The 26,719-nt window shown below is 40.9% G+C and overlaps 2 protein-coding genes and 1 pseudogene across 2 annotated transcripts; 2 read left to right on the top strand and 1 right to left on the bottom strand.

The window, feature by feature from the left end:
• Window positions 1–5,227: 5,227 nt before the first annotated feature.
• On the bottom strand, window positions 5,228–10,997 carry LOC145500548 (uncharacterized; annotated as a pseudogene).
• Window positions 10,998–21,657: 10,660 nt separating this feature from the next.
• Window positions 21,658–23,600, top strand: LOC145501404 (uncharacterized). The gene is made up of 2 exons (XM_081480888.1): window positions 21,658–22,492; window positions 22,726–23,600. The coding sequence occupies exons 1-2, from the start codon at window positions 21,658–21,660 to the stop codon at window positions 23,598–23,600; spliced, it is 1,710 nt and encodes a 569-aa protein (XP_081337014.1).
• Window positions 23,601–24,329: 729 nt separating this feature from the next.
• LOC145500566 (uncharacterized) lies at window positions 24,330–26,436 on the top strand. The gene has a single exon (XM_081480084.1). It carries the CDS (start codon window positions 24,348–24,350, stop codon window positions 26,424–26,426), a length of 2,079 nt encoding a protein of 692 aa, XP_081336210.1. The 5' UTR covers window positions 24,330–24,347; the 3' UTR covers window positions 26,427–26,436.
• The last annotated feature ends 283 nt before the right edge of the window (window positions 26,437–26,719 follow it).

Here is a 26,719-nt window from a genome sequence, read left to right as displayed (position 1 = left end):
AGAAGAAAAGAAAGAAGTGGAAGTTCTGAGACGTAAAATCGAGCAAACTGATGCTCAGATTGATGCCATTCAGGATAAACAAGGTTTGAATCTTGAAAGTGAAGCAGAGCTGCGTAGGCTGGAACAACTGAAAAAGAACTATCAAACCGATCTTGAAAACAAGAAAAAAGAATTAGACTCGCTAACAAAACAAGCTAGAAACAGAGAAAAAGAACAAGCCAAGGTTGACAGACTCAGGGCCAGCCTCGCAGCAAAAGAAAGTGAAACAAACACAATGGAAGAAAGGCTTAACCAAACAAAAATGTTGGACGACCTGAAAGAGCAGGAAAGTGAGCTGCAGTGCCAAAACGAGGAAGACCAGGCAATCATCCAAGATGAGAATGGCTCGCCCTCCGACAAAGAAGCTGCAGAAGGCAGAGTGGCAGAAAGAAACGAGGAGCTCGCACGTTTGCAAACTCAGATTGCGGAAAGGGAAAGGGGGCGGCCTCTCTTGGAAAGGGTCAAAGAGATCTTCAAAAAAATGGTGTGACATTGACCGCTGTTCTTCTTGCTACCGGGGTCACAATCAGAGTTGTCATGGAGCCCTCACAAACACTTTGAAAGCCACTGGTAAGGCTTTGGGAAATAAGGTAAAAGATATTGGTGTGAAACTTGGTTCTCTGCTGCCCGGGCTAATTGGCTCAATTGTGAGCTTTCTATTCAAAGCTGCGGGCCAAGCCATCGGGTTTCTGGCCGAGCACACCTGGCTGCTTATTCTTGCTGCGGTGGCCTTTTTGTTTGAACAATATCTTAATAAGTGGCGTTAACTTTACCGCCAAGCCATGAACAGCAAAGCCGATAATCCTACTACACTGATAATGACAGCTGTTTTGTTTATTTTGTGTTGCAGTGTTTTATCTGTAGCCTTGGGCTCTATTTTTTGTGCCGTTGGTTGTGCTTGCTGAGTTTCGGCCAAAGCTGATTTCCTTGATTCAGCTGTTGCGGCTTTGTGTATCGGGTTGGAAGGGTTAATTTTTGACGGGCCGCCTGCCATGAGTTTGAGCCCAGCTTTTTTTGTCTCTGGGTTTACCTCGTTGTTGACCCCAAGTTTCATCCCGGAGATCGCCTGTTTCAGCTTGTTGTTGTAACCGATTGTGCTTTCTGTGTTTATTATCATTTGCGTGGGCATGAGCCAGGCGATGGGGGCTACAGCAAGATTGAGCCTGACCTTCGCTTGATCCAGTGTGAGCTGGTACCTTTGCACACTCTCGGCCAGGTCGGGCTGTCTGATCGCGTCTTCCATCAGAACAAGAAACTCGCTTTGGGCTTCTCTCGCTTGACCACCAGAGCCGAGAATACTGCTGCGTACATTGACTTGCCCAGGATGCAATAAACGAAAGCCTCGATTGACTGGTTGATTCGCGCCAAGCCCGCCTGCGTCAAACCTGATGCTGTGTTTGGCGCAAACCAGTCCGATTGGGTATCAGAAATGGCACCCGGCTCAATGTAATAGATCAAGTCCCCTTTTATAGCTTTCTTGCCTTCATTGCTGAATTTGTTCCATCGCAGGTATTTATAGTCAGTTTTAGTCGCGTCTGGCGCGTACACATAAATGCTTCCCAGACCATGGTTTTCCCCATTCGTGTAGCGGAAATCACTCAACAGATCTATACTGAACTTGTTGCATAGCCTTTTGTACGAAGCAATGTCATAATGATTATTGAATTGGTTGAAAGGCGGGTCTCCGGGCAAAGCGCTCATGCTCTGAATACCTCCTAGCTGGTACAAAAGGCGCCTGACGGTGAAATACACGTGGAATTTGTGAAAAGCTCTTATCTGCTGGGGCAGATTTATCCCGTTGTCAAAGATTTCGTGAGAAATTTCACACCCCTGTGTCGCACAGAAAACAGCAAAGTTGAGCTGTTGCGGCCAATATTTCATGTCAGGCCCTCCTAACCAGTGTTTTGATTCAGCTCCAGAGGTGTGCCTCAGGTTGGTTTTTTGAAATATTTCTCTGAATTTTGTTGTGAAATATTGGTCAGTCATGATGTAGATTTTGATTTCGGCGTCGAATATTTTCTTCAAGCTTGGTCCTTTTCCGTCGAAAGGTTCCGCAGGGATGGGCAAGGAAACTTTTGAACCAAGTGGCGACAATTGATAAGGAAAACCTCCACTGTCTCCCAAACCGAGCGCTTTTTTCATTTCTGCACTCCAATACCGCCTGTCTGAACCGAAGACGCTTTGAAACGAGCCTTTGCTTTCTTTGAAAAACACCTCTTCGGTTGCGTTATTTTTCTCGTCGATGCTTTCTTGTGAAATGAACCGGCTTTTGTCCGCTTTTGGAAAGTGGTTTAAAAAATTTGTCCACGCCTTTTCCTTTGCGATTGCCGCTTTTTTCAAAAGCTCAGGATCTTTCCACAGATTCGCCATTGTATTTGAACACAATTTTGTTTGTTAAATATAAAATGGTTGTTCTCACTATTGTCATGCAAGAGAACGGAGAGACTATCTATTTTGAAGACCCCATACCGAAAGTCCATTTCATGAAACTCGTATCTTGTAGTTTATTCAACAGCAGGGACACTTTGAAAAAAGAAGGTTCAGCCACCTTGGGAGATAAGGACAAAGATATAGCTTTGTCAATCAGTAAAATAATGCCAGGACATTACAGTTTAGAAACAATGGCAAAAGAAATAGAAGGTCTATTCGACAAATATAAATATAAAGAGTTGCAAACAGCAATAAATCAACCTGTTGGCCAGCTTGTAATCAGAAATTTGGGGAAAAAACTAATTGAACTTGATTGCGATTTAGCCAATTTGCTTGGTATTTGGCGAAAGTTGTCGCCTATAACCTTTGTAAAACGGCTTACATCTCCAACGACATATTTCATTCATTGTGATTTGATCGACACAGAACGGAATCTGTTCAATGGCAAAAGGTCAGATGTCTTAGCCCTTTTTGATGTGAAAGGGAAGCCTTTTGAAAAGGTAAACTACCACGCTTCTCCGCAACAGGTTTTGCGAAACTGTTCTACAGACGAGTTTATAAATAGCACAACTATTAGCGTCAAAGATGAAAATGGTAAACTCTTTGATTTCAAGGGCTTCCCGCTTCTTTTTGAATTAGAGTTAAATTAAATTTCTTTATATACAATGTCTTCTGCAAATCTGTTGCCTTCCGCTCCTCCTGCTGAGATTGAAAGAATCTATCCTAACCTTCCCGAAACGACAAATGCCGAGAATTTCCGGCTAACTGAAATAAGTAAAATTGAAAAAGAAATATCTGTTGAGGTTGAGCATTACAGGCTTGTGTTGAAAAAATATAAAAAAGTCCGGAAAGCGATTCACTATTCCGTGGTTGGCCTTGGCGCCGTCACGGCAGCTCTGTCTTCTGGGGCTGTTGCAACATCACTCACTTGTGTTGGAATTGTTATCGGCACGCCTGTTACCGCGATAGCAGCTTTATCTGGCGCAGTTTCCACTGGCCTGTCCGTTGTGAACAAGAAGTTTGAATGCAAAGTTAATAAGCACTCGAGAATCCATTGTCTGGCTTTTGCAAAACATGACTCGATAAACAGCTCTGTCTCAAAAGCTCTGAATGATTGTGTTTCTGACACGGAGTTTCAACTGATCACATGTGAAATGCAGAAATATCGCCAACTTAAAGAGACTTTACGCTCAAACTTTGTGCAAAAACAAACAAATCCACTCCAGCCAGATCTTGAAAAATTAAGAAACCAGATTCGGCAAGAATTTAGAAAAAAACTTGTGGAGCCCAGCACAAATTTGAACTAAATTTTGAGCGAAAAAACACAAAACTATCTCTTAGTATTATTTAAAAACAGATGATTGTGTTACACCGCGTTACCTTCACTTGTGATGTTGCGTGACTGGGTTACGTTACTGTCATGCGTGACGTTGCAGACAGGTCACACAAAAGGGCAAAAGCCCTGTTGGGGGATGCTCGTTGGCTGTTCTTGCCTAGCCCCGGCTAAAACTTTCCCGCTGCTGACAAGGCAGCTGTCGATTCCCATTTTAGCTCTGGGAATGAGGTGTGAGATCCCAAGGGACCTCTGAGCACCCCCCAGTCTTCACTGGGCCGGGGCGGGTTCACCCGGGGTTATCACCGTGGACGGCCTCACCCCATACCCCTGACAAGCGCCTGTACATGCCGCATTAGGAATCAGAGGGAGCCAACCTCACATCCAAAAGCACCTTCATTTGCTTGCTGATAGATAGTATAATGCTGCAAGCTATATATTGATCCATTTGCCTCTCCTATCACTTGTGGTGTAGCTTCTCTGTCCTTTGCCTAAATTTTGCAGTATTTTCACACATACGCATGCGCTTTTGGGTGGCGAGATGATGTCATACTTGAGCTATAATTAGAGATTGGCTGAATAAATTATATCACAACAGTACTTCTGAAGGCCAAAATGATTGTGCTTTTCCACGCGATTTGCTTTATTTTCATGGAACTTTCTATACCCGTTTTGCAGAAAGAGGCCAGACAGATGACATATCAAGTCGTTGCAGCCATGCGAGAAGAAGAGAAAACTTAAACGGGCTCAATTGAGTCCCTTGTTCAAGGAATATCACATGTTACGATCGATCAAACGCTGTGATTAAATCTTGCTATTTTCTCGTTTCCTCCTGCTCGATTCACTTTGACATCTGTGGTGAAAAAATAACTTACAGCGCGTTGACTTAGCGTATTTTTTTTGTAAATTCTGTTCTGGTTCGTTTTTCGGCCCAAACAAAAAATCTTGAGATACTCCTTGTAAATTATCTCACGAAGCTCTGGAGGTAGGTTTTTAATGGCCTCGGAAAGTTGACATTTGCTTGATCGCAGAACATCGGACAAATATCTCGCGGCAGCCATCTCGGCGTATGTACATGTGCAGATACTTCAATAGGAAAAAAATTCTGCCGCATTTTTGTATATAATCAGTGCAGGCATTTCTTCAAGAAAAAGTATTTGTGTGCCACATCAGCTTATATTGATTACAGACATTATAGCTTCGCTGGACCGCTCGCGCAATTTTATTTTTATGACACACATGTAAGATGAGGGTTCTGGTCGCAGTTGTTCTTGCAGGTTTTTCCCCAAATCCCGGGTGGAAGGGGTGGCGGGATTCGGGGAAAACCCGCAAGAACCACTGTGCCAGAACCCTCATCTTACATGTGTGTTCTGCAGTTTGTTTTATTAAGTTATTCGCTTCATTCAAATATAGTTTTGAGTCTTATTCAGCTATTACAGAACTGCCAAGAAAAAAACTAAGTGGCTTCTAATTTAGCACCGTTGAAATACGATTGATCTCAAAATAATTAGCTTGTTTTTGTTGTCTTTTTGACTTAAATCTCTTTTCTGCAGTGCTGTAATATTTCGTCGTGCAGCAAAGAAATTATTTGATTTCTCACTTTCAAATTGGTTTTTACATGTGCCTTTCGCATTTAATTTCCATTGTTTTCTCAAATGTTAGCTGTTATAGTACAAGAATGGAAATTCTGTCGTATTTGGTTTCAATTTGTTCTCTGAAGTCAATAATAACTCATTTTTGCACATTCAATTTTCTCAGCTTCTGTCGGGCGTTTTGTTGCGCAGCAAAGACATAATGTAATTTCTTGTTTTCTTATCAGTTATAAACATCGAGTTGACTTCTTTTGTTGATATTTTCTAATATTTTGGCCCTTCATTTATTCAACTTAAAATAAATGAAGTCTTGAAGCCTAATCTTGTGTGTGTGGTTACTGCACATGTGGTTTACTTTTAGCACTTGTGCTCGCTCTGAAATGTCCAAAAATTGCCCGGGAATTTAGGCGTGGGTCGTGTGCAAATCATTCGGGAGTCAGTGGGTTAAGGAGCGTAGCATAGTGAGTTATAGCAGTTAGTTGGGTGAGAAATAATTAACTTGTTCACTTGTCCATCAGTTGCTGCGTCATAAACTATTTTCTGGTGGTAATTATGCTGACCAAAAAGGCGACAGGGGTGACATTTGCCATTGTAAAACAAAGTAGTTTCCAAAGCCATGATTCGATCTTTCTTGTTTGGAGTCTAACAAGTGCTCCCACATTAAATGAACCTTTGCCAAAAATTATGTTTGAGCTCAAGGGTTACATGCTCGAGAAGTGTTCTTCTTTCCAAGATTATTTCAAATTTCTGTATCGTCTCATTACTTTTAGGGCAAAGACCCATATGAATAGAAACCACTAGTAGATAGGTCAGTGCCTGGGCCATGTCCACAACCCAGCCTTGACGGAGCACCCCCCTAGGTTTAGAGCAGCTAGCTGGCTAGGCCTGGGCTCGCAGGCCAAATCGATCTTCACCCTGGCCCTGGTGAAAACCTGACGGGCATTTTTTTAGTGAATCGCTCAGATATATATTACATGAAACATTCAGCTATCACAAGTTGGCTTAAAAACCTTATGAGTTTTTCTTGTATATTTCAGAGAATAGAAGCTTGGTGGTCTTTTCTGAGGAAGTCAAATTCAAGCTGGTGGATAAACTATTTCAAGGTTTGATTAGTGTTGTCGCAGGATGCCCAGTTTTTTTCCTTATCAATTTTATGTTCATGAGATTGAGCTATATCTAAGCTGAGGTTTTCTTCACTGCCATTCTCTTAGGATCTGCAAGATGCTGGTATTTTCATGAATGATGACCCGCTGCAAGTGTGAGTACTACTGTGGTCATTTATTTTTGACTGGTATATTAAGATTAAAGATTTGGAATTAAAATATAGAAAGTTGTCTTGACCTTATCCATGTGTATTCTGCATTTGGCAGTAGCTTGATTTGGCGGGCAGGAATTGTGGTTGATAATCGGGGTGTAGTCTGACTGGCTGGATTTTCATTTTTATTGATTAAATCAAACGAGTGGTTCCGAATGGAAAGTGTCAAGGCAGCAAGCTTCACTAAAGGCAGCTAATAAGGCGTAATATGCATGTTGTCGTTTGTTAAGAATGCAAAAGTTTCTGTAAGAACGCTAATTTAATAAGCGATGCATCCGGTTGAACAAGCGATTTTTCCATACTGTAGTCGAGGAAGTCCATTTTATACTTGTCCACAGTGTCCCGTAACGTGTTTTATTTTTTTTAATATACTCATGCATTGATTCAAACCTTCCTACAACTCGAAGGATGAGATCTTTGCATCTAAGCTGTTATCCTTACCATCAGTGGAGTCTTCTTGTGCTTATTCCTTACCATTGAGACCCGCTCTATACAGGTGTGTTCTGGTTCTAAGTACAGAACTTTGCCATCTAGAAGAAAACCACATCAATAAATACCAAAAAAAACCTAGGGAGTGGAAAACAGGCAATTGCTAAGTATTTTCAAAGGGCCACTTGTCTCACCTACCCTGTGAGGGAGTTCATATGCTCTCCCCACCCCTACACGAAATTAATAACTTTCTGTTGCAGTCTTTTGCCATGTTGTCGTGTTGTGTCCAACTGGCAAAACATTCGACATCTGAGGGCCACGTTTTTGGCCAGAAACTAGCATTTCGCTGACTTGAAGTTCCTTGCGATATTCTAACCCCAATAGTCCTCTGTCCTACTGACTTTGCACTAAAAACAAAGATTACACTGAAGAGGAAGTAGATCATTTGCTTAGCACCAAGAGTTCCACTTGACTTAATTTTAACCGTACCCCCAAAAAACACAGTAAATCATGTAGCACTTGAAGATATTATATTTCTTTCTGAACAACTCTTGCAGTGATTTTTCAACGTTCTTTCCTCGTATAAAGTGTACCAGATGTACGTACTCTACGTTTAACGTCACACGTCACACACTTTATGTTTTACGTGTCACGTACTTCATGATTACATCCTAACAGAGAGTAGTTTGGAGGAGGCAATTCCCTCAATCTGTTTTAAAATTACTTTAAAAAGAAAAACAGAATGTTGCACACCTTTATGAAAGCATAGTTAGCTGTATTTTATAATTTCAGAAGTACCATGCTGTGCAGCCTATACACCAATCTCTGGTCTCTGTGTTTTGCGTTAAAATCATTCATTCGTCCGGTTGGCAGCTTCATAATCAAAAGTTACAGGAGTACAATTTTACCGAAAAGACCAGAGGGACTGTTTAAAGTATCTTTATGGTTGCATTGATCGTTGGTCGAAAGCGTTACAGGGTGTTGATATTCACTAGAAAATCTTCACTTTTTTATCATGAATAACTACAATTGCCTTTTGGAACTAATTTTGCTATAAACCCATCATTGCAGGGTTGCCTACAGTTCTGTTATACCACAGTGTTGCAGAAGAAACCCCTGCTGGCAAACCAGACATGTTATTGTTTCTTCCTGAAATGACAGGTAATAGGCGGTGTGAAAACATTGATATCCTTAATGGGAACCCACACCCATGCACTCTAGAGCATTAACGAGGAACAAATTGTATGCACTACCTTTTTATTTTTGTCTTTCTTAGATTCCATAAATTATCAAACTGAAGTTGATGAAGATGATTTGGACACAGCGGTTGAAAACTTCTGCAAGGAACGTGCACCCTTTGGTTGTCGTGAACAACCTTCTGAGCTTATGCTTCATATTATGGAAGAAAACAACTTCTCCTTGCCAAAAACTGTAGAAGATGCACTTCAATTATACATCACTCTACTAGCAGAACTGCAATCAGTTTTCTATTTTTGGTTTTGATTTTAAATAGACGTTTGGATTTGATGTCAAATTTCACTTCTATCAGACTCCGTGCAAAATGCATGCAGTATTAACAATGTGGCACCTTATACAACCAAAAAAAAAACAGTAATCAAAGAAACAGAATTCTAAAGTCCAAAACATCAACAGCTTCCATTATATCGTTTCAACATGGCGTTTAACTGCTGTCACATGTATTTACAGCCACTGGGGATCAACTTTGACATTGTCAATAAACATTAACTTGATCAAAATATCACACGATCACATAAACCAGTAATCAAAGAAATAAAATGCTAACATCTAAAACATTAACAGTTTCCTTTGTATCGTTTCCAACACAGGGTAAATGCTGTCACATGTGTTTACAGCCACCATGGACCAACTTTGACATTGTCAATAAACAGTAACATGATCACAGAATCTCTGTCGTTTCCCTGTGGTGATTTAGTCCGAGAAATCCCAATGCCTTGGATCTCTGAGGTAAAAGTCAAAGTTATCCCTCAAGTGATGGAAGGATCAATAATTTCAGGGGCGACAATTAAGGCACAAAAGCACATATGGGCTGTTGGCCTAATGGCTTCAACCATGTTTTTGAAGTGCACTACAATGCCTTTATCTAGAAGAAGCACGTCAGAGGCAGTACAGAAACGAACAAACTTCACTGCCATTTTTGCATCCAGATTCCCAACATAGCATTTGACCCACCTGTGTACTTTTTCCTCTTGTGGATCGCTTGGTGTGGCATTCAGTTGACCTGCAACTCTCTCTGGGGTAGGACAGCACATTTGGTAAAGCGAGTCTAACTCCTCTCTGGTCAGTGCATTCCAAAACTCCCCCATCCCTTTTCGTAGCTTTAGTAATGGAAGAAAAGGCTTTGTTATCAACTCTGCAGCGGCTACTTTCAGTAATAACTTACGAAGACTACTAGGCAAGGGCATGGTAGTTTCCTTGAAATCATCTAAGATATCCATGATCTCTTCTGACAGAAATGGCTTTGTCCCATTTAAACCGATAAGCATTGTTTCCTGTTCTTTCTCAGGTAGCAGCAACAAGAATGAGTCAAAAAGGCAATCATTGTCAACTGACCTAAAGATGGCTTGGTGGAGAGAACCGCTCGCTAACTGCACTGGAAAGCTTCCGCAGAGCAAAAACCCATGAGTCAAAATTCACCCTACCGTGGCATAATCGTTTGGGCGCATCGCTGGTGACACTGATACCGTGAATTGGGAGCTTCGTTCACAATTTAGCAGTACAAAACACTCCCAAAATGGGGAGCATTTCACGAACCACTCCATCACCACTTCCAGAGTCTTCATCAAAGAGAACTACAAGCTTTTGTTTAGAAACCTCTGGATCTTCATAAATGCTCATTAATTCAGTGATGTTATGTTGACTAATTGTGATGATCTTTTCGTGATGCTTCTCCAGCGCATTATGCTCCTGCTTATGACGCTCTTCCAAGCTTGTGTAGCTGTCATGTGTAATTATCTCTGTTGTTTGCATTTCATCATCACTCTCAAGAAGAACTTCTGGTGGCTTTGGTGAGACATCCAATATGGTTGCATCAGCAGATGTCTTGGGTTTATCACTTTCTCCTTCAAAGAAGGTTACTTCATTCTCATCTAATGCTAACGGTAATGGAAAACTTTCTTCCAACATTGAAGAAGCTCTCTGTTGGCGATAGCCACACTTTCCTCAGGGTATAGAGTAAAACTAGGCATCTTAGTCAATCTAAAATACTTGGGAGTAAGGCTAAGGGATCCAATACAATCGTACACTGCCAACATTGTAGCCGAAGAGGGGAATGATCACATTAGGACACCTAAGTCAACATGATGTACTGAAACAAGAACTCCATTTTCGTTAGGCTGAGGTGGAACCCGTCCTTCTTGTGCCTTCCTCAACAAATTCAATGCTTCTGCTGCTTCTTGGGCTTTAGCTATCTCTTGCTCCATAAGTTCGCACTGCTTCCTCTTCGTGGCTTCTTTCGTCGAATGTTTGGCTGCATCTTCAGTTTCTGATTTGGCAACTTGCTCTTTGAGATGTTCAAAAAACGCATTTCTCTCACTATTACTGCCAATGAGCATCAAGGATTGGAGGAAATCTCCATTATCTTCATCAAAGAGGCTGGGCAGAGTGTCCCGAAACACAGACTCGTCAAGACTGTCGTCTGAGGTATTATCGTCATCTGACAAATAACTCCTCGATAGCAGATAACACTTCGATAGAAATTAAACACAGTACATGTTTTCTTTGTTTAAGAAAAAAACTATTTGTGGCTAGTTGAGAGAAAATATATTCTTGTATTGGGATTTTGAGATGGCATTACCGCATTATATTGGTGGCTAGTTAGGAGAAAATATGTTCTGCTATTGGGCGAAGCCCCGAAGCGACAGAGCCCAATATGAGAATATATTTTCTCCCCACTGGCGGCCAATATAATCTGGTAATGCCATCTCAAAATTTAGTTTGTATCACGATTTTGCCATTCTTTGAGAATACTAAACAAAAAACTACAATTCTTTTTAGTAAAATATAAAATTCTATGACATGCAAAGAATTGCCATTGCATGCAATGATTTACTATATTTACTATGATTTACTACAATGATTTGCGAGTTACTTTAGAAATTCGACTTTTAAGCCATAAGTTCCATTAAGAAACTAAAAAATTCATTCAGTGTTTCTAATTGAAGCATTTCAGTCAAAGTATCGAACAAAGAAAAAACCAAAGAATGTAGACAAATTTCTCTTTATTCACTTTCAAGAGCGGGTGAGCTAGCTCGCGCAGTAATTCACTGCAGAAATAACTGCAGAAATGGCAATAAGAAAAGGATTAGCTGCAATTTGTCGCTCTAAAGTCCTGACATTTGAAGTGTACTCGAGGAACCCATTTTGTTGTCATGGTAAGTTGTCAACCAATCACATGCGGTAATAGTTGAACAACAATACATAGCATGTTGTCGTCTCTACTGTGAACTTCAAAAGTGGTATTACTGGATTTTCTTAGCATTTTTAGATATTGTCTAGTTTCGGAATAATCTCACAGAATTTGATTACCTTATTCTCAATGTCTCATTAAAGCCTTAAATTTAGGATCCATTTTGAATCTTCTGCGGAGTTAGTTTTCTCGATCCTGAGAAAAAGCCGAAGAACATTAGGCAGCATCATTTTGCCATAAACACCATTTTTTTATACCAAGTAGATGATGCAATACTGTAAAGTTATAACAAATTGACGTCAGTTTTTCATGCGTCTGTCCTGTTAAAATGAATCTAGGGCAGCCTGTCAAACTAACTTGAAATGTTTTCATGGGTGGTTTTTAGGTTGACTAATGAGCGACAACTGGAAATTCTGTGAAAACAGTTACTTTTCCAACTTGCTTACAGTTAAGCGAGTCAGAAAACTTCAATTGAATTCTCATTAAAAAATTTAAGCCACCAAAACCAGGTAGCTTAAACGAGTTGGTAATTAATTTCGGCCATTGAGGAGTTTCTTGTGGTTATTCGTCTGACAGGGGTGTCAAATCAAAATAGAACAGCTACTTGCTTCTTCACTGAAATTGCCCGCATGTCTGGGTGACACAACTAACAAAATTACAGACGAATAAAATGGAACGTAAGCTCTGAGACTGGAATAGAGGTTTGATCATGATCTTTAGTAATTGTCATGATGTTTAATTCATTAGACCTTGTCAAGAGGATGCATGCTGCCATTTTTTTTGAAAGAAATATAAATTGAAATTTTAGTACAATTTCTATGTAAAAATTTAGATAAGATAATGTTATCTTTAAGTGTATTACTTTCAAAGATCCTACCAGTGTCTTGCCAAGGACTTTCAGGCATGATGATTACCAGTGAATGTCTTCAGACCCAATGAAGATCTTGGTGAGAACTTGATGAGGACTTCTCCAAGGACTTGTGATAAATTCTTGCCCAAATTGTGACAAAAGCAAATGAGCAAAATAAAGACATTCTTAACTGACCGTCAATCTGGGTATGTTCTTAGCTTGTTCCTTAAAATTGTGGTTAATTTCAGCCTCAAAGTTCTTATAAGAAAGGTAAAAGGTTTTATATTATTTTCTCTTGATGCATGATGTCAGGATTTGCCAAGATCTTAGCATGATCTTGTTCTATCTTGTCATTTAACAATCCAATAATACCTAACCTTTGTCACATACTTGTTTTAGATTATGGCTAACTGTGTTAAAATAATATCTTTGAATATAAGGGGGTTATGAAATCAAGTCAAGAGAAGATCAATCTTTTCATACCTTAAGAATCAAAAAGCAACTTTGTACTGCCTTTGGGAAACTTTTTCCAAGGAGGATGACAAGAGGATGTGGTCTGCGGAATGGGGAGGACAAATTATATTTTCGCATGGCTCTGAACACTCTAGAGGTGTATGCATGCTTCTAAGCATAAACTCTGGATTTTCTCTTAGTACTGTACACACTGACTGAGACAGAAGATATATAATTGCTAAAGTAAACATAGGTGACCAACAGGTTTTTGTTATCAATATTTATGCTCCAAATAAAGGTGCGGAACGAGCTATTTATCAGAAGTCTAGGCACCAATCTGATCTTGAAAACTGATATTATGAAGATCATAACAGGCGATTGGAATGGTTCTCTGTTCCATGAAGACAAATTTGGTGGCCTTCAGTGGAAAGAAACAAACTACAGGAATTCCATTATCGATCTTATGGAAGAATTAGATCTAGTTGACATATATTGTAAGCTTCATCCAAACACCAAAGCCTTTATGTATGAGTCGAAAAATTTAAAGTTTAAATCTAGAATTGACTACTTTCTTGTCTCCAATACAATAGCCATAAATGCAAAGAGAGCAGAGATCCAAGCATCCATTGCACCTGACCACAAAGAAATTTTTCTTGTCTTTTGAAATTCAAGGGGAATTTAAAAGGGGCCCGGGATCATGGAAATTCAATAATAAATTATTAGAAGACCAAGACTACATAAATCTTATCAACACATTTTACCTCAAAATTCTGGATAAATACAAAGACGTTAGAAGTAAAAAGCTTCTTTGGGAAATGATTAAAATGGAAATTGCTCTAAAACCATTCAGTACTCCAAAAATAAAAGATCACTTTTAAAAAGAAAGGAAATTGAACTGCAGGAAGAAATGCAAAAGCTAGACCAGCAAATATGTGAGAATCAATATTTCAATCAAAACTTATTGAATAACTACGAATTAGCTAATAAAGAATTAAAAGATATATACAATTCAAGAGGAAAAGAGGCTGTTTAGATCCAAAGCAAGATGGGTTGAGCAAGGAGAGAAGCCAACAAAATATTTCTTCAACCTTGAGAAAAAGAATTACGATAGAAAGATAGTTAAGGAGCTTAAGGATGAGAACGATCAATACTAACCAATTTCAAGGAGGTAAAAGAGAATTGAAGACCACTTCTCTAAAATACTAAGCTCTGAAATTGTTGAAAATGATGATGTTCAAAGAGTCAACTTTAACCAGATTGCAAAAGACGCAGAGATTCCAAGGTTAACTGACGAAGAACAAATTGAGATGGAAAATGATCTTACAATGGAGGAAATTAAGAGAGTTATAAAACTGTTTCAGAGAAACAACACACTGGGCGACGACGGTTTTTCAGTTGAATTTTATGAAGTCTTTTTAGACCTGCTTGGAGGAAATCTTCTGGATTGCTACAATGAAGCCTTCCATGAAAACCAACTCTCAATCTCCCAAAGAAGAGGAATCATTTCCCTCATACCAAAAAGTAAGGAAAACTTGAAAGAAATAACATGCTGGTGCCCAATAACCCTTCTTAATGTCGACTATAAAATTCTCGCTAGGATAATAGCAACGTGCATCAAACCCTCACTTCCGACTTAAATTTATTCCGATCAAACTGGCTTTATAAAAGGAAGTTACATCGCACAGAACATCCGCCTCTTAGGTGACCTAATGAACTTTACCAATACTAAGAAAATCCCTGGAATTCTCCTTTTTATAGACTTCGAAAAAGCCTTTGATACTTTAGAATGGAGCTTTCTCCATCAAGCCTTAGAAATCTTCAACTTCGGGCCTAAGATCAGAAAGTGGGTCTCGATTCTCTACAACAATATCGAAAGTGGAGTGATGAATGGCAGGTACATGACAAATTATTTTAAAGTCTGGAGGTATACGGCAAGGATGTCCATCAAGTCCTTTATTTGTACTTGTGGTGGAAATTCTGGCGCTAAAATGCCGCCATGATCCCGACTGTAAGGGTATAATACTACCTAACTCCCATGAAGCAAGATTGATGCAATTTGCAGACGATACAACTGTGATCTCAAGCACTATAGCATCTCTCAAAACATCACCTCAGATAATCAATAGCTTCGGTGCATTATCAGGCCTGAACCTGAACAAAACCAAAACAAAGATAATGTAGATCGGTTCTTGAAAAGGTAATAAGGACAACTACGGGTTTCAAGTGCATAACAGAACCTATTAAGGTTCTTGGTATGTTTTTATCATATGATGGAGACAAAAACAATGAGGAATATTTCTTCAGTAAAATTCGTAAAATGAAGACAAAACTGAATATTTGGCAAACACAAAATCTCTCACTGTATGGACATTCAATGCTGGCGAAGACAGTGGGTGTCTCTCAATTGATTTATACAGCATCAATGTTAACTGCCCCTGAACCTGTGATCCACAAAACTCAAGCTGAACTTTTTGCTTTTTTGTGGAGAAACAAAAAGGATGACATAGAGAGACAGATCATTTATCAACCAATATCTGACAGAGACTTAAATTATATAAACTTCCGAACAATGGTCATATCGTTACGGTTGAGTTGGATTGGCAGATTTCTTGATGGCGCAAATGCCAACTGGAAGGCTATCCCTAAGGCTATCCTGCATGCCAGTTCAAAAATAATATTGAATTATTTTCAACTCTTTTAGATGAAAGCGGTGAAAGCCAAATGTAAAATGTAAAAAGGAAAATAAACAAAACCCACTTGTCTCAACGAAAGTTAATTTAACATTGCTCGAAATCCTTGGAGATCTGCTCTTATCACTACCGCACATGTAAAAATGGACCTTCATTTATTCAGGAATACCTACAAACTCTTTCAAACGAAAAGACTCCAATAAATTCAACGTCTTAACACCACTGATTTGAAGCTAAGGGTAACACTTTGAAAAGTAGTATTTAAGCTCCTGGCCGAAGTGTTGCATACTTCAAAACGACTACAGTACCGTAACAACAACCAAAAAAAATAATAATAAGCTTATGTTTGCCTCACGTCCTCGCTCGCTTACTTCGACGTAACCTCGAAGAATTTTCTCATATAAACGTGTTCAATTCTTGAGACAAAAATACTCATACAATTAACAAGGTAATAACACAATTTCCCCATCTCTGGGCTTACTTTGCAGCGACTGCATTTAAAACCATACATCTGATCTAGAATCTTTCACAGGCATGTTTTCATTAACAACGCTATTTCAATTCTCCCACATCAGCATCGCCATCGCTTGATTCTTCCCTCTGGACCACCTTTTATAGTAACGCAAACGGCACAGAACAACAACACAGTTTGTTTATCTTCAGACTTACTTTGCGGCGACTGCTTTTAAGACAATACATGTGTCACTGTCATACGTAATCGTGACGTTTTCCATCAACAACAACATCTCTTCCACTTCACCATCACTGCGATTCTTACAGTCGGGGACCAGCTCTTCCAAAACATCGCTGAACACGGTAACGTGAACAGGACTGCCATCTGGAACCTCCATAACTACCGAAGCATAGCGACGAACAGGGCAGTCCACAGTTCTCATGGAATAGCCGCATCTATCACATCGCACAACAAGGGTTCCCATTGCTTGAAGAATCTTTCTGGAGCACTTCCTACATTGAAGATACGACTCTACCTTCTCAACACACTGAAAACTTCGGATCGTCAAAGTGCTGGAAGCAGATCCTTCTCGTATTTCTTCCGTCACCAGCGGGATTGCTGACAAACATTCACTCATCTCTTCCGCTCTGATAATACTGCTCACCACTGTAGAGACTTTCTTCTTGCCCAACCACCGTCGAACTTGTACAGGAGATATGGTGTACAAGCGGCCAACTTCCACAGCGGAAATATGACCCTCCCATAAATCCAGCTCAATTTTACCTGTTTCATCTGCAAACAACGCGTTGGCAACTTTCAGCCCTCTGGATTTTGTCACTGTTGGCTCAGCTACACCAACTATTTTGCCGCGGATGGACATCAAGTCTCCCTCGTTGAACTTGTCAATGATTTCTCTTACCGAAATTTTTTTCTCCTCATTGCTCCCTACTTCCTCGAATTGAAACGAATACTCCGTTGGCTGCTGTGAAGAAATTTTGGTCATGTCATTGATGATGACTTTGGAACCATCCGACGTGTAAGTAAACCTTTGCAGCTTTACTGGCGTGCGCGACCGCTCACTATCAACCAAAAGCTTCCTCTTGGTCTTCGAGTATATCAGCGCGGATAGCTGCCTATCACTTGACGTCTGCAGAACCATTGTTGAATAGTCCATAGTGTTCCGCTTATTCCTTCTGGACTCCGATACTTTGTGCACGTACGCAATTATGGAATCACGACATTCATCGTGCGCCCTGGATGAACTCGCCACTGCAACATTACTTCTTTGTACGGAACCTTCGCCTTCCCCCATTTGCTTTCCACTGTTCGAAGTTTGTACTGAACCTTTGCCTTCCCGAGAAGTACTTGACATTTCTTCTCTACTAATGCAGTTCAACTTCGCAGCAGATTGTGGCCTTCCACTGTTGCTCTTCTTTTTTGCACTTTTAGAAGACATCATTCTGACAACACACCCTAACCCTACGAGCTCTTATGGCGTCATGTGAATATCTGGTTGTGACGAAGGTTTGGCAACTTTCCACGAGGGACAACACCCTGGAATCTAGTCCCCCTCGACTTACATGTAGCTCCAAGGACCACCCATTCACAGGGCCTTTCATGGGCAAAACATGGCTCCGAAAACACACCATAAATTTGATTGGCTGGATTCTAGACTAACATCTTAACTAACTTAACGCTGATTTTCTTCTCCAAAATTTCAGCTGCCTCACCTCTTACTAAAACCATTCGATCACAGCACCTACAGAGTTACAGGAAATTTAAAACCAACCTCGTTCCCAGGGTCTCTCATCTTACCGCCCCCTGGAGCGAGGGAGGAGAGACCCTCCCACACACTGGTCACCTGCCACTTTCACAATTCACAACATTAGGAAGGGGTCCTCTGTAATCAGCAATTTGTCGCGTTGAACTTTGTTGAATTCAAAATATCGCGCTGCGACTTCCATTACCCGCAATGTTTAACAGTGCAGAATATTACCACAGGACATTGCCGCAGAACATCCCCGGGAGGGGGGTACTCCCTTATATGGGCTATATAGGTATGTGCGGCCCCAAAGGGTAGGGTTTTTCAGCCGTTTTAGTCATAAACAAGGTATCGATTTTGGCCATTTTGGTTATAAATAGGGTATGGTTTTAACACTCTCGTCTTTAATTGAGTATATTTCTTAGAAGAAGCTACTTTTTCATCATTATGAATAAGACCGTCAACAAAAGCCCTTCATAACGTCAGTATAAGGCAACTGGGCCACCCGCAACGGTCATAAATAGGGTATCAAATTTTTGGCCAGGTCACAAATAGGGTAGGAAAAATCACAGATTTTGGTCATAAATAGGGTAAGGGTTTTGGGAAGTGGGCCACACACCCCCACCCAAATTTTCTGAGAGTACCCCCCCCCCCACAGGAGAAAATCATATTGATCCTGGTTAATTTTCGTGACAACACATCCCGTACTCCCGTAGGCTAAGTATAGACAAAATTCCTACTAGGCCACTAATCCCTTCAATAATTTAATTGTCATCTCCAAGATTCTGGAAGACACGTGACCAGGTGTGCCAGGGTTCACTCCAGGGGGCGGTAAGATGAGAGACCCTGAGAAAGAGGTTGATTTAAAACTGGCTTATGCTGACAATTTTCAGTGAACTTCGTCATAACAAAACACATGAAAGCCACTGCGGGTAACAATTTTACCCTGCTTTCAGCTTTATTTGTTAAAATCTGTTAACTTATCGAATGGTTTTAGTTAAGGATCCACCTATCCATATACATGTTTGAGAAAGAGGCACTGTACTGTTGAATTACAACCTAGTTCCCAGGGCTTTTCCCATAGAGTGTCGTTAGTTGGGTATCAGCAAAAAAACAATCCACCAGCATACATGATATAAATTTATTCAATACTAAGTTCGCAATGCATTATAGAGCGATTTCAAATATGGCTGTTTTCCGCTGTTTTATGAGTGGAGGGAAACTTTGTTGCTTTGTTTTGACCCATTTTTCTCACGATCAAAGCAAAACAAGACCAGATTAAGTTTTGTTTTAGTTTAATTTATTGTGTGACTGATGTTATGAGCACTTTCATGAGAAACATCCCAGCCGGTCAGAACGAGCGCGAGTTAGAAAAACCCTCAAGTTTACCCACTAGCATTGTCCCTGCACATATCCACGATGACTGGCGATGGTCGCACAGGCTTGTTAATGGAAATTTTTATGCTGGTAGAACAAAGTGAAAATCAGGAATTATTTGTAATTATTTCTACGTAGATGCGACTGAAAATGCCATGTTTAGACGCCCACTCAGGCTCCTTCAACAAAAATTAACTTGCCCGGACTCCTAACTTAGGCGCCTCAGGCGACCGAGCTCCCGTTATACATGCAGTAGCCTTCATAAGCACAAGAAAAAGAAACATTTCCCTTCTTTCTTGTTCTTCCGCATATGCTTATTTTACATGTGGGAACTCCCGAAAAGTAAGCACAAGCATAAGTTCATTCAATCACTATGCTGTTTCATCAATGATCTAACTGGCACTGCGCATGCGTACTTTACTAGTTTGAACAACCTTGTACTTGTCTTCACCCTCATACTAATAATTATATCAGATGTGCGAAACAGGCTTTAAGTGCGGTACTCACTTGCAACACAAGCAGAAGAATAAGCATAACAAGCTTATGCACGGGTGAACACAGCTGCAGCATAGGCATAAGCACAAACGCTCAGTCTTATGCTTATGCTTACGTCGATGTCATGTTGAATAAGGAAATGGTTGCTATTAGCAGTATAGTGCTCGCTCATTGCCTGAAAGTCTTTCGCTTATGTTTATACTTATGCTTATGCCAACCAAGCCCTAACTAGACAACACAAACATAAAAACAACACAAGCTTATCTTATGCATATATGCTTATCCTTATGTCCGAGCCTCTCATCTAGCGCATAAGCTTTTATGGTTATCCCTATGCTTACATCGCAAGTGAATACCGACCTTAACACTGCAACAATAGCTTTTCGATAAACAAAACTTCACCCTTTTGAACTTTCCCTCCGCAAACCTTTCAACTAAAATCTAGACGAGTGATTGTCTTACACCAACTTCTACTCAGCATATATTTTCTGTCTTTGAAGCTTAATTTAATTTCATTTCATATTCCTCAAAATGTTCCTTTACCAGTCCAACACCTCTTAGAACGCTTCATACCCTTTTATGGAAATCAAACATCATTTTCTATTGATGATATTTAAATTACATTGCCTCATCAAATTCACGAGTTGGCTCACAGAGTCTTTGATCTGGGACCCTAGATCGACAGTGGTAAGTTCAGCCATCTTTGTCCCTCAGCAACTAATGTGTTCAGTGGAGCCATCGAAAGACAATTTTACGGCTGCATTTGCCACCTCTCTGCAACAATGAAACTCTAGCACACGTACTAAATTCAAACAAACACTAGAAGTGAGTCTTATAAGCTTATTTTAGAGGAACAAAGTGAACTCTCATTGTCATAACAAGTTTTAGTACAATATTTAGAAGATTTGCTTGTTCAAGTTCAAGCACGTTTTCAGTAATTATATTGCTTCGCGAGCAGAAATTTGCATTGGGTGTTATAGCCACATCCTGTGACGAATATTAAATAGATATGACTCAGCTTAAAGCAATCAATTGTTGGTGGTTTTAGGATCAGTGTAATCGGATTATACTCGGTAATTATCAAAGAATAATTGTAGCCCACGTTAAGGAAATTAGTATCAACCACAAGCGTTACACGTTAGGAGATTAGAAAAGACCGCAGAAGAACAATAGTGAGCCTTAGCCAACTTAGGTTTGCGGCCAGACATACGTAACCAAGGCGTTTACGCTAGTGATAATAAAATGTAGTGAATATTGTAATTTTAAGTCAGAACGATTAGAGCAATAAGATTGATCAGAACGAATGTACGAAAGAAGCTACAATAAAGTGGAGAAAACGACAGATACAGTCCTAAGTGTTTGTTAAACCAGCCACTGCGGGAGATTCCGCAAAACGTGGTCCTTTGAGCCGGATTATAGATTGAGAGAATGTCGAACAAGAAAGTGAGAGCAGGCCATCATGGATTCCTTAAGAAAGTCCTTGAAGACGTTGACGAGTGTTTCGAGAACGCATTTGCCACTGTCAGAAAGTCTAAATTACAGAAATGGAAAGCCAACCTGAAAGAACAGCTTGACAAGATTTTGGCGTTAGATGAGCAGATTCTGGCCGAGTTAGCAGCTGATGAAAAAGTGACAGAAGAGGAGATAGCGGATGAGATCGAACGGAGCGGCCGATTGAAAGCACACGTAATGCAAAGTTTAGCTGAAATCGATGAACGCCTGGCCGAGCTCGCTGCCCCACCTGCCCCGCCATTCGCGCCACCAGAACAACAAGAGAGTCCACCACCCAACCCGAATCATCTCATCCATTACAGTCTTCCAAAGGTAGAGGTGTGGAAGTTTAACGGAAAACTTGGAGAATGGCAGGAGTTCTGGGACTCGTTGAAAGTTCCATTCACTTGAACGATGGGCTTTCGAACGTGGACAAATTCTCATACCTGAGAAATTTTTTGCTAGAACCAGCAAGATCAGCAATTGGAGGATTCGCACTGATGTCCGCTAATTACCAGGCAGCGGTAGAACTGCTAAAGAAACGATATGGTAAAAAGATCGTGGTGCAAAGAGCACTTGTAAACGAACTGTTGAATGCGCGTCCTGTATTCAATGAGAGTGACACACCCAGACTGCGCAGTCTCTATGATTTTGCAGAAAGTAAGTACAGAGCGGTACAAGCGTTAAAAGTAAAAGAACGAAACTACTCGGAAATTGTCGTCCCGATGCTGCTGGAGAAGATCCCCGACTCCATTCAGCTGACTATCACAAGAGAGACGGAGTATTTGGAGTGGTCATTGGGGGACATGTTGAACGCACTCCTGGTCGAAGTGGAACTGAGAGAGGACCAGTGTTTGACGCCGCGCCGAGTTGCGTCCAGCGATGGAAGGAACAGGCCTCCAACCACAAGGGTGCTGTTTGCAAGGAAAAGGGATGATCGAAGATGTGCGTTCTGCCTTGGAAACCATCTACCGAAGGAATGTAAGAAGGTCACGAACATTGATGAACGTAAGAAACTGTTATTTAAGTTTGGTAGATGCTTTAAGTGTATTGACCGGGGACATTGTGCCCCAGATTGCCAAATTACTGTAAAATGTAAAAGTTGTAAGGGTTTTCACAACACGTGTTTGCGTGACGCAAAATTGCAGCAACCCCGAGGGGGAGATAGTGCTCAACCCACAATCACGAGTAATCCAAATAGCATGCTTGTAGGTACGGAAAGTAGAATTGCATTCCAAACTGCCCAAGCCTTAATTAAGGGGAGGGTACAGGGAAGGGTGAGAGTTTTATTTGACTCAGGAAGTCACAAATCATTCATAACAGCTAAGGCTGCAGGTGATTATGGCTTAGAAGTTGTAAGAAAGGAGTGGGTAAGCATTAATACGTTCGGGCATAAAGCCAAAGAAACGGGATTGAGGGAAGTCGTTCAGTTTGACATAATGCCTCTAAAGGCCGATCGGGCGCTTAGGTTGAAGCTTATGTTGTGCCGGAAATATCCAATATAACCAACAAGCACGTAGAGGTCGTCAAAAACGATTACCTGCACTTTCGTGATCTGTGGTTTTCAGACATTTGTCAAACAAAGGAAGAACTCGTAATAGATTTGTTGATAGGATCGGATTACTTGTGGGAGTTTCAGAAGGGGAGAACAATATGGGGGGAGCCAGAAGAACCCGTAGCAGGAGAGACTGAGCTTGGATGGGTATTGTCAGACCCCCTAAAAAGAAAAGAGTCAGACAGTAGACAGGAAGTGTCAGTAAATTTCGTAGCACAGAAAAGTGTAGCGATCGACAGAGATAGTTTAGAGAGTACAGTTAAAAGTTTGTGGGATTTAGAGAGTTTAGGAATCAAAGCAAGCGATCAGTTGCATGAATCATTTGAGAGTGAGATTAACTTCATTGAAGGTAGGTATTCGGTTAAGTTGCCTTGGAAACAAGGTCACAACAACCTTCCTAGTAATTTTGCAAACCGTTTGTCACGCATGAAAGGCCAAATTAAAAGATTAGGAAAGGAGCCGGAAATACTTGAGGAGTACGATTCTATCATCAAAGAGCAATTAAGTTCGGGTTTTGTTGAAAAGGTGGCAGAATTGGAGGGGGCGAGCAAGTTTCATTATTTGCCTCATCAAGCTGTCATTCACAAGGATGCGGAAACCACAAAGCTGAGAATAGTTTATGATGCCTCTTCAAAAGAAGGTAAGAACGGGACTTCGCTGAACGACTGTCTACATACCGGGCCATCTTTAAACCCCTTACTTTTTGATATACTTGTACAGTTCAGGGAAAATAGGGTCGCGCTTGTCGGTGACATCGATAAAGCCTTTTTGAATGTATCGGTAGATGTAAATGATCGCGATTGTTTGAGGTTCCTGTGGGTGGATGACGTGCGTGACAGCAAATCGAGCGTTATTGTGTATCGGTTTGTCAAGTTGTTTTTGGATTGAACATGTCACCCTTCCTGCTTAATGGCACAATAAGGCATCGCCTAGCAACCTTTGCAGAAGTTGATCCTGAATTTGTTAGAAAAATGGTCGAAAGTTTTTATGTAGACGATCTGGTTTCGGGTGAGAGCACAACCGACAAAGCGTACAATCTGTACAGCAAAGCAAAGGTCAGAATGGCAAACGGAGGGTTCAATTTGCGAAAGTGGAAAACCAATTGCCCAAAGTTGAAAGAGAGAATCGGATCGATTGAGACGCCCACAACAAAACAGGAAATGGTAAGAAGACTAGAAGATGAAGAAACGTATGTGAAGTCAAAATTAGAAGCCCAAAGGGGTACGAAGGGAGAAAAGGTTCTGGGTGTTATATGGAATTGTGAATCGGACACCTTCCACCTTAGTCTCGCGCATATTGCAGAAAAGGCGAAAGATCTAGAACCCACCAAGCATAACGTTTTGAGCTTGTTAGCCAGCTTGTTCGATCCTTTGGGGCTAATTAGCCCAGTGAGGGTTAGCATGAAGATTCTTTTTCAGGAAATTTGTAGTAGCGGGCTTGATTGGGACAAAACGTTGACAGGGGAAATTAAAGGGCAATTGTGCAAATGGGTCAAAGATTTGTTACAAACGAGGGAAATTAAGGTCAGTAGGTGTCTGTATGAGGCAAGTGAGAGTGTGACAGAGTGTTATTTTACATGGATTTGGAGATGCGAGCAAGAGAGCGTACTGTGCCATGGCTTACCTCGTGTACCGTATGGATGATGGTCAGGCCCATGCTAACTTAGTTGCAAGTAAAATGAGAGTCGCCCCCTTAAAACAACTCTCCATTCCACGCTTGGAATTGATGTCAGCGAGAATATGGGCACAACTTATGAACACGGTGTGTAACGCATTACAGTCACAGGTAAAGGTAGATGGCGTGAGATTTTGGATGGATAGCAAAACAGCGCTCAGCTGGATCCAAAACAAGCGCAAATGGAAGCAGTGCGTACAACACAGAGCAGACGAGATTCTCAGGCTGACAAACAAGGAGAAATGGGCGCATTGTTCGACCTTAGAAAACCTAGCAGATCTTGGTTCGAGAGGGGTGCTAGCTTCCCAACTGAAGGAAAACGAACTTTGGTGGCGTGGCCCGCGATGGTTGACAGGACAGAAAGAAGATTGGCCAGTCACAAACGAGGACTTTCAAACTCCCGAGACCTCATCCGAAGAAAAGAAGAGCACATCGGTAATGTTGGTCGAAATGAAAGAAGAGACCTCAGTAGTGGTAAACATGAACGATTACAGCAAGCTGCAAAGGTTAGTGTGTGTGACTGCTTGGGTGAGACGGTTCGTGAACAATTTAAAGGCGAGTTTGAAGCGAAAGGAAATCATAAAGCACACAGGTAAGTTGGAAGTGAGTGAGTTAAAGGAGGCGAAGATCGAATTGATCAAGTTGATCCAAAACGAATTGAAGAAGCAAGGCAACTTCAAACAGCTGGTAAGTGAACTTGGCATTGTAGAGCAAGGAGGGATTTTTAGATGCATCGGTAGGCTTGTTAATTCAGATTTAGAGTTTGATGCTAGAAGACCCATCATTCTTCCAAGAAAGAACCACTTGACTAAATTGATTATACGAGGTTGTCATGAAAGGGTACACCACAATGGTGTGAGGGCTACATTAGCCAAATTGCGATCAAGGTACTGGGTACCAAAGGGCAGACAAGAAGTGAAAGGGGTCCTGAGCGAGTGTGTTACTTGTAAGAAGCTTAAAGGAAAGCTGTACAGTTCTCCACCAACTGCAGCACTGCCAGAGTTTAGAGTCACAGAAGCCCCACCATTTTCGAAGGTAGGTGTCGATTTTGCTGGGCCCCTCTATGTGAAGAGTAAATCAGGAGAAATGGAGAAAGTTTATACTGCATTATTTTCGTGTTGCATGACCAGAGCAGTTCACTTAGAATCAGTAGAAGATTTGTCTGCCGCCGCTTTAAGACGTTGTCTGAGAAGATTCACTGCGAAAAATGGAATGCCTGTTCTCATTGTGTCCGAAAACGCAAAAACATTTCAAGCAACTGAGAAAGCCTTAAACGAGTTGTTCAACCATCCAGAAGTCCAAGCACACTTGGAGTATATGAGGATAGAGTGGAAGTTTAATTTAGAAAGGGCACCCTGGTGGGGGGGATTTTTTGAAAGGATGGTTGCAAGTGTGAAAGATTGTTTAAGAAAGACGTTAGGAAACACCAGGCTGTCGTATGAGGAGCCACTAACAGTGCTCACAGAAGTAGAATGTACGTTAAACGCGAGGCTGTTGACCTATGAGTACAATGAAGTGGACGAGGTGTTAACGCCTTCTCATTTGATCTATGGGCGAAGAATTGAATCAATCCCGAATGAGATTGTGGAACCAGATGATGTGGTAAGTGGGGCGCAATGTTTGGCAAGATTTAAACATCTAAGTACTCGGTTAGCTCACTTTTGGAACCGGTGGCGAAGGGAATTTCATAGGTGTCAGGTACGAAATCAGAATAGAATGATAGAAGTAGGAGACGTAGTCGTAGTGTATGATGAGGAAAAGAAAAGAGGAGAGTGGAAATTAGGAGTGGTAGAGAGCCTTGTGAAGGGTAAGGACAGTGTAGTTAGAGGGGCTAATGTAAGGGTGGTTACAAAAGGGAAGCCAACACACTTATCCAGGCCAGTGCAAAAATTATACCCCTTGGAAATTAGAAGTAAGGGGGATGGATTACCACGAATGGACAGTGTTGCGAAAACTGTAGAAAGTCCCACAAGAACCGTCCCTCGACGAAAAGCAGCGTTAGATTCTCGTTGGAAATCGCGCCTAATGCTTTACTTGTAGACGAGTCAAGGAGGGGAGAGTGTCATAACAAGTTTTAGTACAATATTTAGAAGATTTGTTTGTTTAAGTTCAAGCATGTTTTAAGTAATTATATTGCTTTGCGAGCAGAAATTTGCGTTGGGTGTTATAGCCACATCCTGTGATGAATATTAAATAGATATGACTCAGCTTAAAGCAATCAATTGTTAGTGGTTTTAGGATCAGTGTAATAGGATTATACTCGGTAGTTATCGAAGAATAATTGTAGCCCACGTTAAGGAAATTAGTATCAACCACAAGCGTTACGCGTTAGG

This window comes from Orbicella franksi, chromosome 10 (genome assembly GCF_964199315.1).
Source record: "Orbicella franksi chromosome 10, jaOrbFran1.1, whole genome shotgun sequence".
NCBI lineage: Eukaryota > Metazoa > Cnidaria > Anthozoa > Scleractinia > Merulinidae > Orbicella > Orbicella franksi.
This window is presented reverse-complemented; position numbering and strand designations above follow the sequence as displayed.